Source organism: Echinops telfairi, unplaced genomic scaffold (assembly GCF_000313985.2).
Source record: "Echinops telfairi isolate 266 unplaced genomic scaffold, ASM31398v2 ScPeMD7_9;HRSCAF=40, whole genome shotgun sequence".
NCBI lineage: Eukaryota > Metazoa > Chordata > Mammalia > Afrosoricida > Tenrecidae > Echinops > Echinops telfairi.
In genome coordinates, this window is record NW_022103906.1 from 95997152 (window position 1) to 96009074 (window position 11923).

General features: G+C 50.2%; 1 protein-coding gene across 1 annotated transcript in view; it reads left to right on the top strand.

Annotated features, from left to right (window-relative positions):
* The first annotated feature begins 307 nt into the window (after positions 1–307).
* E2F6 (E2F transcription factor 6) overlaps positions 308–11923 on the top strand; it is a 21765-nt gene continuing 10149 nt past the window's right edge. Inside the window, exons 1-2 of the mRNA XM_004696383.3 lie at positions 308–603; positions 9446–9500. Coding sequence (XP_004696440.3) covers positions 475–603; positions 9446–9500 — 184 coding nt within the window. The 5' untranslated portion in view covers positions 308–474. The remainder of the gene's footprint in view (positions 604–9445; positions 9501–11923) is intronic.

Below are 11923 nucleotides of genomic sequence, written 5' to 3' on the forward strand. Positions count from 1 at the left end.
GGTGCGCTCAGAACTTTCACATATTCGTGTCAATAACCCCGAGAACACAGGCCTAGTTTCCCGGTCCCGCTCCCTCTCTGGGAGTTCCAGCTCCATGTCTTCCCTGCTTCGCCGCGCTCCCCGAGGGAGCCACGTTCCGCGGGTTCCCGCGCTCCGGACTTTCCCGCGCTCCGGCCGCGCCGCCGAGTGAAAAGGCCCGCATGGCGCATGCGCGTTGGGGCGGCGCGCTGCGCATGCGCGAACTTGGCGAGCTGGGCGCTTTAAACTGCAGGGGGTCACCTTCTTCTGCGCCGCTTGGTGCCGACCACTCGCGGCGGGGGCGGGTGGCTCTCTGGCTTTCCGGGCAGCCCAGGCGGACGGCGGCCGAGGAGTGTCGGGATCGGGATCAGGATCAGGACCGGGCGCAGCCCGGGAGGGCGGCGTGTGAGAGGCGGCACCGGAGAAGGCGGGAGAGCGCCCCGGGTGCGAGGGACGATGGCCGCCTGGATCGGCGGCATGAGTCAGCAGCGGCCAGCGAGGAAACTGCCCAGCCTCCTCGTGGACCCGGCCGAGGAGACCATCCGCCGCCGTTGCCGAGACCCCATCAACGTGGAGGGCCTGCTGGTAAGCCTGCGGGGCGCAGCCAGGGCCCGTCCAGCGGTTTCTGGGAGCTGAGCTCCCCGGGGGCTGGGGCGGTCACCAGCGCGCCACACCGGCCGCTCGAGGTCCAGGACGCTGGTCCACCTCGCCTGCTTCCCTAAAATGCACGCTCCCCTCCCTCCGCTGGCCCCGCAGTGCATGGCTGACCACCGATCACCGGGTTTTCTCTGTAGCCTCTTCTCCCGCATAGAGGCAGCCGTTTGTAATCCTGGCCATTCAGCAAATTTTCTTCTGCCCCGCGTCACCGAACGCCTAGAAGGGACACAGGTGGCTCCCTAGCCGGAGGAGGCTTTTCCGCTCCTTTGCAAGCTTTTCAGTAACTCAGCCGCTACTGTTGCTTAGGACCCTGCAGAGCAGAGTAGACTTGCTCTTGTAAGTTTCTGAAACTGTTACTCTTTTACTGGAAGAGAAAGCCTTGAACTACGGAGCCTACAGTTAGCAGCCTGGAGCATAACCATCCAGCCACAAGGGCTTTTGGTTTCTGTAACTAGTCGTTGCGAAACAACTATTGAGTAGTCAGTCGCCCAGTTTCCATGCCTAACAGTTTATGAATGCATTTGTTCTTTTCGTTGCGTGCACCCATCCTAGGAGCTAGGGGCCCTCCTGCCTTTTGGTCTTGCTGGTGGGTGCTATGCAGTTCATTCAGACTCAGCAACGCTATGGTTATTATGGTCTCCACATAATAACCATACGGTTTGTAAAAACATGTTTCTGAACTTGTCACTTAGTTTAAAGACTCTTAACATAACCTGGCCCCTGGGTTTAATCTTCTCGGCCCTTCTGAACTACCTGCACTTAATTGCTAAAGTTCTCCATGTTATGCTCAGGGGTTTTCCAGCCAGCACCCCCTCCTCACCAAGAAGCCTGTTTTGTCATCTTGTGATGTTTCAGTTATGGACGCTCCTACGGGAAAGGAGCACGTGACGTCCTTACAAGGTCCCCTGTAATCTGTGGAGACAGACCTCGCCAGTGCTGGGTTCCCACTAAGCTGATGACTGGGTTTGAACCACCACCCCTCTCACTTAGCAACTGAGAAATTCAACATTGCCGGCAGAGTTGCCTTACTTTTGTTTTACTGTTGTTCAAAGCAGACTTGCTTGTGGTTACATAGCTAATAAACCAGGCTTTAACCTCAGAAGATTCTTATCTACTTAACTGACCCTTACCTTAAAGCCGGGGTGTCAAACTGGCAGTCTGAGGCCGAATTCTGACCCCGAGGTAATTTTTTGTGGCCCACGATACTCTGAAATAAAATGTAACAAGAGAATTGTGTGTCAGTCTCCCCTAAGTGCTATTTTCTTCATAACATTTTTTTCTATTTTCATTTTATTCAGAGCATCAGAGGCCACAAAAAATTACCTCAGGGGCCACCAGTTTGACACCCCTGCTTTAAAGGATCCCTCCCTTAACACACATACACACACCATCCCCCAATGAAATACATTTCCTCACCTCTAGTTCCTGCCCCAGCCCATCCCTCTGGGCTCTGTGCTGGAAGCACTCTTTCAGCTGAGCTCTCCGGAGGCTGCCCTCCTCCTCCCATATCTTCTGTCCCTCTTGGCTTCTCTGACACTGTGTGTCCTTGATGCTCCAGCCACACATCTGGCCCCTCCCTGTGTGCTCCTTTGCAAAGTCCTCTTCCCGTTTGCCAATTACTGGTGTTAATTGGGGGTTTTTCTTCTACTTTCTGCTTTAATCCGTGGTATGATAACACCCCCCCCCCATATGTGTGTTTCCCCAGCCAGTGTCCTATGTAGCAGCCATAGCGTCTCCCTTCCCCAAACTGACACCCCTCATCCTCCCAGTCCAAGTGCAAGTCACCACCAGCACCAGTCGGGTCTAACCTCGCAAGCTGCTGCCCTGCTTGCTGCCCACTTTCTTATATGGTCTCTACATAATAACCATAACAGTTTTTAAAAACATGTTTCTGATCTTGTCACCTAGTTTAAAGAATCTTCTTAACATAACCTGGCCCCTGGGTTTAATCTTCTCAGTCCTCCTGAACTACCTGCACTTAATTGCTAAAGTTCTCCATGTTATGGTTGAACTCCAAAGTCGATACATAATTGCTCTTTGCTTGGGAGGAACCACTTCCATGCATTGTCCTTCTCAAGACACATTTTAACCTAATTCCTAATGGGCTGTGCCATGAGCAGCTAACCTCCAGGTCAGCAGTGTGAATCCCCTAGTAGCTCCTCAAAAATAAAGATAGGCTTTATACCAGGCGTCCTCAAACTTTTTAAACAGGGGACCAGTTCACTGTCCTTCAGACCCGTTGGAGGGCCGGACTATAGTTAAAAAAAAAACACAACTATGAACAAATTCCTATGCACCCTGCACATATCTTATTTTGAAGTAAAAAGACAAACGGGGCAAAAACACCTCGTGGGCTGGATAAATGTCCTCAGCGGACTGCATGTGGCCCGTGGGCCGTAGTTTGAGGACGCCTGCTTTATACTCTCATAGAGGTTGACAACCTTGGAACCCCACCAAGTCAGGCCTGCTGTGTCCTACAGGGTGGCTGCAAGTGGGAACTGACTCGATGGCTGTGAGTTTGGTGTGGGTTTTGCAGTGCCCCTCAGTACAGGACCCGTGTCTGTTGCACGCCCAGCACATTGATGCTTATGGAAGATCAAGTAGGCCGTTAGTGAGTGAATGAAGGAGGCCCACTCTGAGTGTTTGAATTGCTAGGCTTGGCTTTCCTGCCTCCAGAACGGAATTCTGACACCTATTGTGTCAGACCAGGGTGACAAGAGAAACAAATCCGTTTGCACTCATATTTGTTTAAGAAAGCTTTATAGCAAGTAGTTGTATATCGAGATAACAGCCCAGCCCAGTCCAACTCAAGTCCAACGACCTTCAGACTCCCACAGTCACATGCACTGATGGAGAATGCACAGGCTGGGGGCTGCAATGTCTTGTGGATCTACTGGCAGTGGATGCATCTCAGGGCTCTAGCAGCAGCTAGGTCAGCCTGCAGGAAGGTGAAGGTAGGCAGGCGTGGAGAGGGGTGCAGTTCCCAGGACCCTCCTTATGAGAGGGCGATACCCACAAGGAGGTACCATCAGGCTGTGGCTGTCTTCAAATTGACATGAAATTATGTAAATTACCACACCTATATCAATGCTTTAAACTTTGTTCTTAAATTGGACATATCATAAACTGTATTGCTATATAAATATGAGTTACATATAGATCATAAATGATGTGTTACTATATAAAAATGAGTTGCATATCTTGATATTTTTGGTCTTATCTGACTGAGGGGGAGAAAGATGGGGCTTTCTAATCCCTTAAACAGTTGCTGCCTCTGAGACTCATAGGGACAGTTGTACCCTGTTCCCTAGGGTCACTGTGAGTCCGTCCGCATTGACTCAGCGCAGTGAGCAAAGTGCGGAGCTTGCAGTCACCTTGGATGAAGGTGTTGCCCTTGAAGGGGTGTTACCATCTACAGCAGGGACACAGGAAGGAGCATCATCTGTGAAGAAAGCCCATTACCAGCTTGAAGGCATCGCGTAGAATTCTAGGCCCCGTGTTTCCTCTTTTATTCTTTTCCTCCACTTTGGAAGGAGCTTCTGGCATCACTTCCTGCTTCAGCCAAGAGGCAGGTGCTGGCCTTGAGACGTCACAGAGAGGGGACAGGCCTTCAGTGTGTGAACCCTGAGGTTGGAACTTGAAGAGCCAGCTTGCCCGAGAGTTGCTGCTGGTTCTTAGAGAGCTGAGTTCTTTAAAGGCACGGAGGGAATATCTGATGATAGTTTGGAGGTTGATACTGTATTCATTTCCCAGCTAATGTACAAGCAGGCTAGATGTTAAGGTAAACCTGCACATGCTGGAGAGAGACATAACTTGAGGCTTGAAAGGGAAATTTAACTACTCCCCAGTGGCAGCCTCTTAGGGAACATGCTTAAGAGTAACCTCTTCGTAAGACTCCGGGTGGTGCAAAGAGTTAAGTGTTTAACTAATAGCTGGAAGGTTGGCCGTTCAAACACCACCACCACCCCAGCTGAAGAGATGCGTGACAGGCAGGCCTAGCCATCTGTTTCTCAAAGGGCACTGTGTAACAGCCCTGTGGAGCAGTTCTGTCCTGCACACCTGGCATCCCTGAGTCATAATCAACTACAGGGCCACGAACAGCAATGACAGCCTCTCGGTCAAAGGTGCCCGTGCCAAGGGTGCAGGTGTTGGCTGATCTTCCGGGAGTGTGCTGCCAAAACTTGAAGCCCCGGTGGCTGTGCTGACACCTGGTGGGTTTACCCATTGGGAGTGTTCCTCTGGGACCACCATTTGGAAGATGAATGAAGAAGAGAGAAAAAGGCCTTTCATGGGTGCCACACTGGAAGGACTTCCAGGGAAGTTACCTCAAGGTCAGCAGTTCAAAACCAGTAGCCACTCCCAGGGAGAAAGACAAGGTTTTCTACTCCTGTAAAGATTAACAGTCTTGGAAACCCACAAATACAACTCGGCCCAATGGGGTGGCTACATGAGGCAGAATCAACTTGCTGGCAGGGAATTGGGGTTTCTTGTTTTAGTTGTTTCATCTGGAACAGCTGGAGCATCCAAATAAAGGATGTTAGCCCGTAGAGCAGGGGTCCTCAAACCTTTTAAACAGGGGACTAGTTCACTGTCCCTCAGACCGTTGGAGGGCCAGACTACAGTTTAAAAAAAACTATGAACAAATGCCTATGCACACTGGACGAGTCGGCTGCCAAGCAGGACAGACAGCGGCAGCAAAAACCCTCGGCGGGCCGCAGTTTGAGGACCCTGGCGTAGCGTATACTGGTGAGGCCATGCTGGTGAATCCGTGGGTTGGCGAGAAAGGGAAGGCTTTTCTGCTTACATTACTGTGTTGATTCCAAACCAGACTCATGTCCTTGGAGTGAATTCCGACTGTGAACCGACTGTGAACCGACAGGTGGGAGGAGAGCTACCCCGGAGCACTTCCGAGGCCCTGACTCTGCCCTGGGCAACTCCACATTCTTTCTTCTGGGCAGTAGCTGGTGGCTTTGAACTGCCAGCCTCTCCACTGAGGTGCCGTAGAGCAGCGGTTTTCAACCTTCTTCATGCCGAGACCCTTTCATACGGCTCCTCACGTTGTGGTGACCACCCCCACCACCACCATAACATTATTCCCGTTGCTACTTCATCACTGTCATTTTGCTACTGTGATGAATCCAGCGATCCCTGTGAAAGGGGTCGCAACCCACAGGTTGAGAACCACTGCAGGTAATGCTTTTTCAAGAAAATAACTTGCTGCCATCAAGCCCATGTGACTCTCAGTGGCCCCACAGGGCCAGGCAGAACTGCCCGTGTGTTCCTGAGACTGTGACTGCAGGGCAGAAAGCCCCGGCTTTTCCCCTGGAGGGGCCGGTGGTCTCAAGCTGCCAACCCTGAGGATGGCAGCTCAGTGCATAACCGCTGTGCCACCAGGCCCCTTCCACAGACAGGCATTTAGACATCACCTAAGGAACGGTGACTCTGTCCTACGGGTCAGCTGAGGGGCTGCCCCGAGGGCGACCTCTCACTTGCATGGCGTCCCTCCAGAAGCATGCCTCAGGTGGCAGCCCTGCACTGTTGCTGAGTTCAGTGCATTAGCGCTCTGACTCCTAGTGGCCTGAGGCAGGTCTGTAAGGGAGCGGACAACCTCATGTTTCTCCGGCAGAGTGTCTGGTGCGTCTGCAGTTAGCAGCCCAGTGCCTAACTCAGGCTTGCCCCAGCGACTTTCTAAATCTCGTCCACACCCAAGGAACGGGGATGAGCTGACAAAGCCCCGACTGGCAGGAGGCAGGGAGCCATCTCTCAGGCTGCCTACTGTGTTCTGCCCTCGGAGCCCCAGTAATTCATGACTCCCGCACAAATAAAATGCGCTCACTCCCCCAGAAAGGCGGCCCCCCAAAGCATTTCACCCCACTACATTTTCAACTCAAAGTGTAGTCCCGTCAATCAGGTCTAGATGCTGATGAGGCGCCTAGGGGTGTTTTAGAACAGCTTCTCCAGAATGGGTAGCTTGTACACACACACACACACATACACACACACACGCAGACACGCAGGTAGCTGCTGCTGGTTTATTTTAATCTCTAACTTTGGCTGAAGACACCTTTCTAATTTTGAGACCACTTCACAAGGATAAGAGGCACACTTCTATCTACCCCCAGGATGAAGCTCTTAGCCGAGCTGCTTAATGTCCAGTCCCTCCCAGCCAGGCAGCCTGGGGAAAGGCGTGCCAGAGTTGTGCCAGGCAGCCTGGGGAAAGGTGTGCCAGCGTTGTGTCAGCTTGACTTTCTCCAGATGCTACGGTCGTGGGAAACGGAAGGCGAGGGCTCAGGATCTTCTTGGTGATTCTTACTGACTGTGTACCCAAGAGGAAGCTTTCATTCTTTGCCCTTGTTTCTTTAAAAATACTCAGCGTCTCATTATTTCTAAGTGATTCACCAGTTGAAGCCTCCTCTCTATGATAAGGACAATATCAGTCTCTCCATAATTCTAAGATGTGTTTACCAAGCACTCAGTATATGCTGGGCCCTGCTCAGCTTCAAAAAGGAAAACAATAATGACAGTGCCTTGTGTGTACATAGAATTCTACAACTTTCCTTTTAATTTTTCAATCTTCACATTAGCTTAGGAAGTTGACGGTAAAGTTAATATCGTCATGCTGTGTCAGGGTAAAGATCAGGGTTATGCACTTGGCAGTCTTAAACCCATTCTTAAGCTAAGAATCATTCTTAACCTAAAGATGCTTGGGAAGCCTTTGAAGACTCCAGAATTGTGGTCCCAAAGAATTTACATATAAGGTAGGATTGCTGGCCCTGGGGAGTGAAGATACTGTTGTGATCCCTTAGAGAGAGAGAGAGAGAAAGCGATAGTTTTTCACGTTCAAAGAACAAAGGGAGGAGTGCATGCTCTTAGAGCCTGGTCTCTCCACAGGTTACTATGCAGCCAGTCTCAGTGTGAGCCCTGTCTGTGGCAACAGCCCAGAGGAGACAGTCAGGGCAGCACATAGAGCAGAGACTGCTTGGGAGCAGACGGTGAGGTGGTAGATGTGTAAACCATGAAGTATTGTCCCAGGCGGGTGCTAGGGGTTCACTTGCTCTGCTGCTAGCTGAAAGGTTGGAGGTTTGAGCCCGACTGGAAGCTCCTCGGGAGAAAGACCTGACGCCTACTTTTAAAAACAGAGCCACCGACTCCCCTGTGGCGCACGGTTCTGCTCTGGTGTGCAGGGGTCCCCATGATCGGAACGGACTCCGCAGCACCGTGCGGGGTTGTGCCCAGAGGCTTTCACACTGCTGCTCCGAGGACTGAGGCTGCCCGGGAAGCAGGCACCATGGACTGGGGGCTGGCTTCACCTCCACCGGCTGCGCTAACTGTAAAATCCGTTCCAGTACTGTGAGAGCAGTGTGCTGTGTGTACAGGAATGACATTGTGGACCGAATGGGGAACTCACTAAGCAACCTTTGTATAGCGAGCAAAACGTGCTGCCCTTGACTGCAACTCGCAGACACCAAAGAGGGGGCGGTGATGGCAGGTGGTTATGCAGACCCTGAAACACTGGACCAAATGAGACACGGAGAATCCACCAGGACTGACCCAGGAGCCGAATGGAAGGTCCCAGTCCTGGGGCTGATGTGACCTAAGGGCTGGGGCTTTGAGACGGGTCTGACATACGTTGTGGAGGCCAGGGTGGTGGCAGGTAGGAGAGCTTTAAAGGGACCTTAAGTGCATTGTTAATGCCTCTGTCAGCCCGGCCTCTTCACCCTGGAAGGTGAAGACCCTTTCGGAGCTGCTGTGTTGGGCCAAGCTGAAGAAGTGGGATAGGAGAGTTTGTGGTCATGACCTGATTTCTCTCCAAGGGCACTGAGGCCTGAGTGTCTGTGCCCGTTATCTTACGTGGGCTGAATGAGCGCATCAGTTTACGCTCTCTTTCGTAGCCCCTAAAGAGCTGGAAGGAAGCCCGCTGGGGGTAGTGGTTACATGTTGGGCTGTAATCTGCATGGTTGGCAGTTCAACTAGCTAGAGGAGACCGTGAGCCTTGATAATGGAGCTGCTGTAAATGCCCAGGGTGCTGTAAGCATTTAGGAAGTGTTTGCATTAGTTTAACACCGAAGTGTCTAGTCATCACAGCACGTATTTATTATCTATGTTCAGAGATGCTGTTGTTTTACATTAATTGTAATGGGAATGAACGGGTGCTTGTAAAAGGTTTCCCGGGAAATTTTTCGAATCATGTATACTAAACGGAAGGTGCCCTGGTGGTATAGTGGGTTACACATGGGGCTAGTAACTCAAGGGTTGGTGGTTCAAACCCCACCAGCCTCTCCACTCAGCCAGTGAATGAGTTTAAGCACCAAGAAAAGGGTTTGTCAGTTTGGACATCTCTTTCCCCTTCCTTAGGCTCCCCAGGGACAGGGACAGTGTCCTACCCATTTTTGTCCTCTTTTTTATCCTCAGTGCCCAATGCTGTCAGTTTTAGTAATGAACGCTCCTATTCGTACATACTCCTTCACTCTCTCTAGCGACTGCCGCCATGGTTACGGAGGCCCACGCTCTCTTTGGGAGATGCTGTCTCCTCTGTCTTTCCCCGTGTAGGAAATTCACCCCACCCTCAGTGTCAGACAGGGTGATAGTTCAGAGTAGATAGCTGCATAGTTGGCAAAAGGAATTCCCTCACACCTAAATCATTCAAGATGGACAAAAAGCCACACAAAAAAACCCAACCCCCCGCCCCCCCAAAAAACCTTTATCTTACCTAGTAGAATGATGTTCTTTTTTAATTGCTAACTTAAATTTCGATGTGTCTTTTTTTCAGCCAACAAAATTAAGGATTAATCTAGAAGATAGCGTGCAATATGTGTCGATGAGAAGTAAGTTTTCATAAGTTTTGTCATTTGAACTTAAATGATTGAGTCTAAATGTATGTGAGTTGGTGAGAAACTTAAAACTAGTTTTTTCCTGTATTAATAGGTAAAGTGGGGCGTTTTAGCAAACACTTGCTTTGAAAGTGTGCCATTTAAGAGAGAGCCGTCTGTGATCTCAAGAACTGCCCCCACTCTGTGACGGGCGCTGCCGGCAGGAGTGGGGAGCACTTGGGCAGGAACCCTGAGCACAGCCCTCCCTGACTCGCTGCACCTCAGCCCCGGCGGGGACCAGTGGCCCCGGCTCCGGTGAACCCTGTAGAAAGATTAAACTCCTCACCTGCTAGCCTTCCAGGACTTGTGGTAGAATTGAATTTCTTCTACTTCCAATGAGAGCTTTGTAATTTCATTCTCAGTCTTGTTGAATCCCGCTAGGTGGACGGCACTGTGCACACATTGTAATGGGAGTGTTGTTGGAGTAACTGCCAATGGCCTTGATGTTGAATACCGGCCTGCAGAGACTGGTCAGCATTCTGGATGGAGGATAGGAAGACTTCTCCCTTTGAAGCACACTAAGTGAGAGTGTGCTGTGTGGCAGTTAAAAAAAAGAGAGATAACAAAGTTACTTTTCAAAGTATAAGTCAAAAAGTTTTGCTACATTTGCCGTAGCCATCTTGATTAAAGACATTAACCCGTGAGGCTGTTGCGCTCTGACATCTTCCTCTGGAGGTGGGTTTCCCCCACACCAGCCCTTCCCTGGAAGCGTGCACGCCTGACTGTGCGCCCATCACAGCAGGCTCCGCCTCCTCGAGGGACTTCGCTCGTGTCCCTGTTCAAGGTTCTTCGACCTTTGGGAGCAGAGAAGTCCAGAAGGCCAACAGCAGGCTTGGCGGGGCGCGGGACCACAGCAGTGTTCCTGCCCTCACAGCGTGAGCAGGTGCAGGACAGACAATTCCTCCGTACAACTCTGCTGGGGCTTTTTCTTATCAGTGCTGATTTCAGTGTTCCCAAAGTTCTTTGTGTAAGACCGTAAGTCCTGGTGACTCTCTTGTCTTTAGAGGGAATGACCCTTGACATTTCAGCAGTCACCCTCGCCAGACCATGATGCCACCTTGGGTTTGACTGCCCGGCCAGGTCTCCTTAGGAGCCACTGCTTGACTGGAACTTCTTTATTTTTTAAAACATCCTAATAAGGCGGAAGCACGCAGTATCTTTTCATTCCAGTTTTACAAGAACTTCTTGAAGTCCCGTCCTGAAACTGAAAAAACCTGTGTCCGGCCATTCGCTGATCACAGAAATCCCGTGCTGGGAGAAGACGTGCGCGCGTGCGTGCGCTCGGCTCACCGCAGTGCTCTTTGAGTTGCTGTCACATTTTCTCTGCAAACCACAAATCCTAGAAACTTTATCATAGCATCAAATTAGAAAAGATTTTAAAAATAATGTTCACGTTTGGCAAGAAGCTGAAAAGACTCTCAGATACGCTATGGAGAATATAGTGGCTATCAAAATTCCTTTAAATGCCCTTGATTCAGCAATTCAGCATTTCAGACTTTATGTAAAGGAAACAAGAATGTGTACAAAACTTAGCTACATGGAAGGTCATCGCATAGTTGTGCAAAACCATAAAACGTTGGAGAGCCTCAGAATTTCTCGCACAGGGACAAGTGCAGTCAGTGGCCTGTTCCCTGACCACGCTGCAGCTGTCCAGAGTAACGTTGCAATCGACGACCACGATGGAAGATACAAAATGGCAGGATCTATTTGTTTGTAAGACTCTATTGACACGGATGTGTTATGTGTTGGGGGCTTCAGGGTTTTGTGGGAAAATGAAGATAAAAGATCATGGAATTTCCCCACAAACTTTTTGAAGTCCCTTTGGTGATAAAACGAAAATCTTCCTAGTAGAGGAGTTGAAGCCCAAAAGGGGTTTTCCTCTTCTCTTACATTTTGAAGATAATCGAGGTCCTGGGTTTTCAGGGACCCCTGTGATGTAGTGGGTGCCTGCTCTGCTCCTAACCACAAGGGAGCAGCAGTTCAGGACCACCAGCGGCTCCCGGAGAGACAGGTGAGGCTTTCCGCTCACACACAGATGAACGGCCAGGAGAAGCCCAGCGAGCAGTTCCGTCGAGTTGCTGTCAGTCTGAATCGGCTCGCTGACAGGAAGTTTGATTTTGGAGTGAATATTCAAAAAACAAATTTACCACTTTTCCCTAAGATTTATACAATAGTTATTTTCATAGGAAACTAGGACATTTTCATATACCTCACCACAGTTCTACTTCACATGGATAGAAACTGCCTTTTTTTTTGAAAGGTAGTCTTTATTTTTATTTTTTCTTCCTTTTTTTAAAAAATCATTTTTATTGGGGGCTCATACAACTCTCATCACAATCCATCCATCCATTGTGTCAAGCACATTTGTACATATGTTG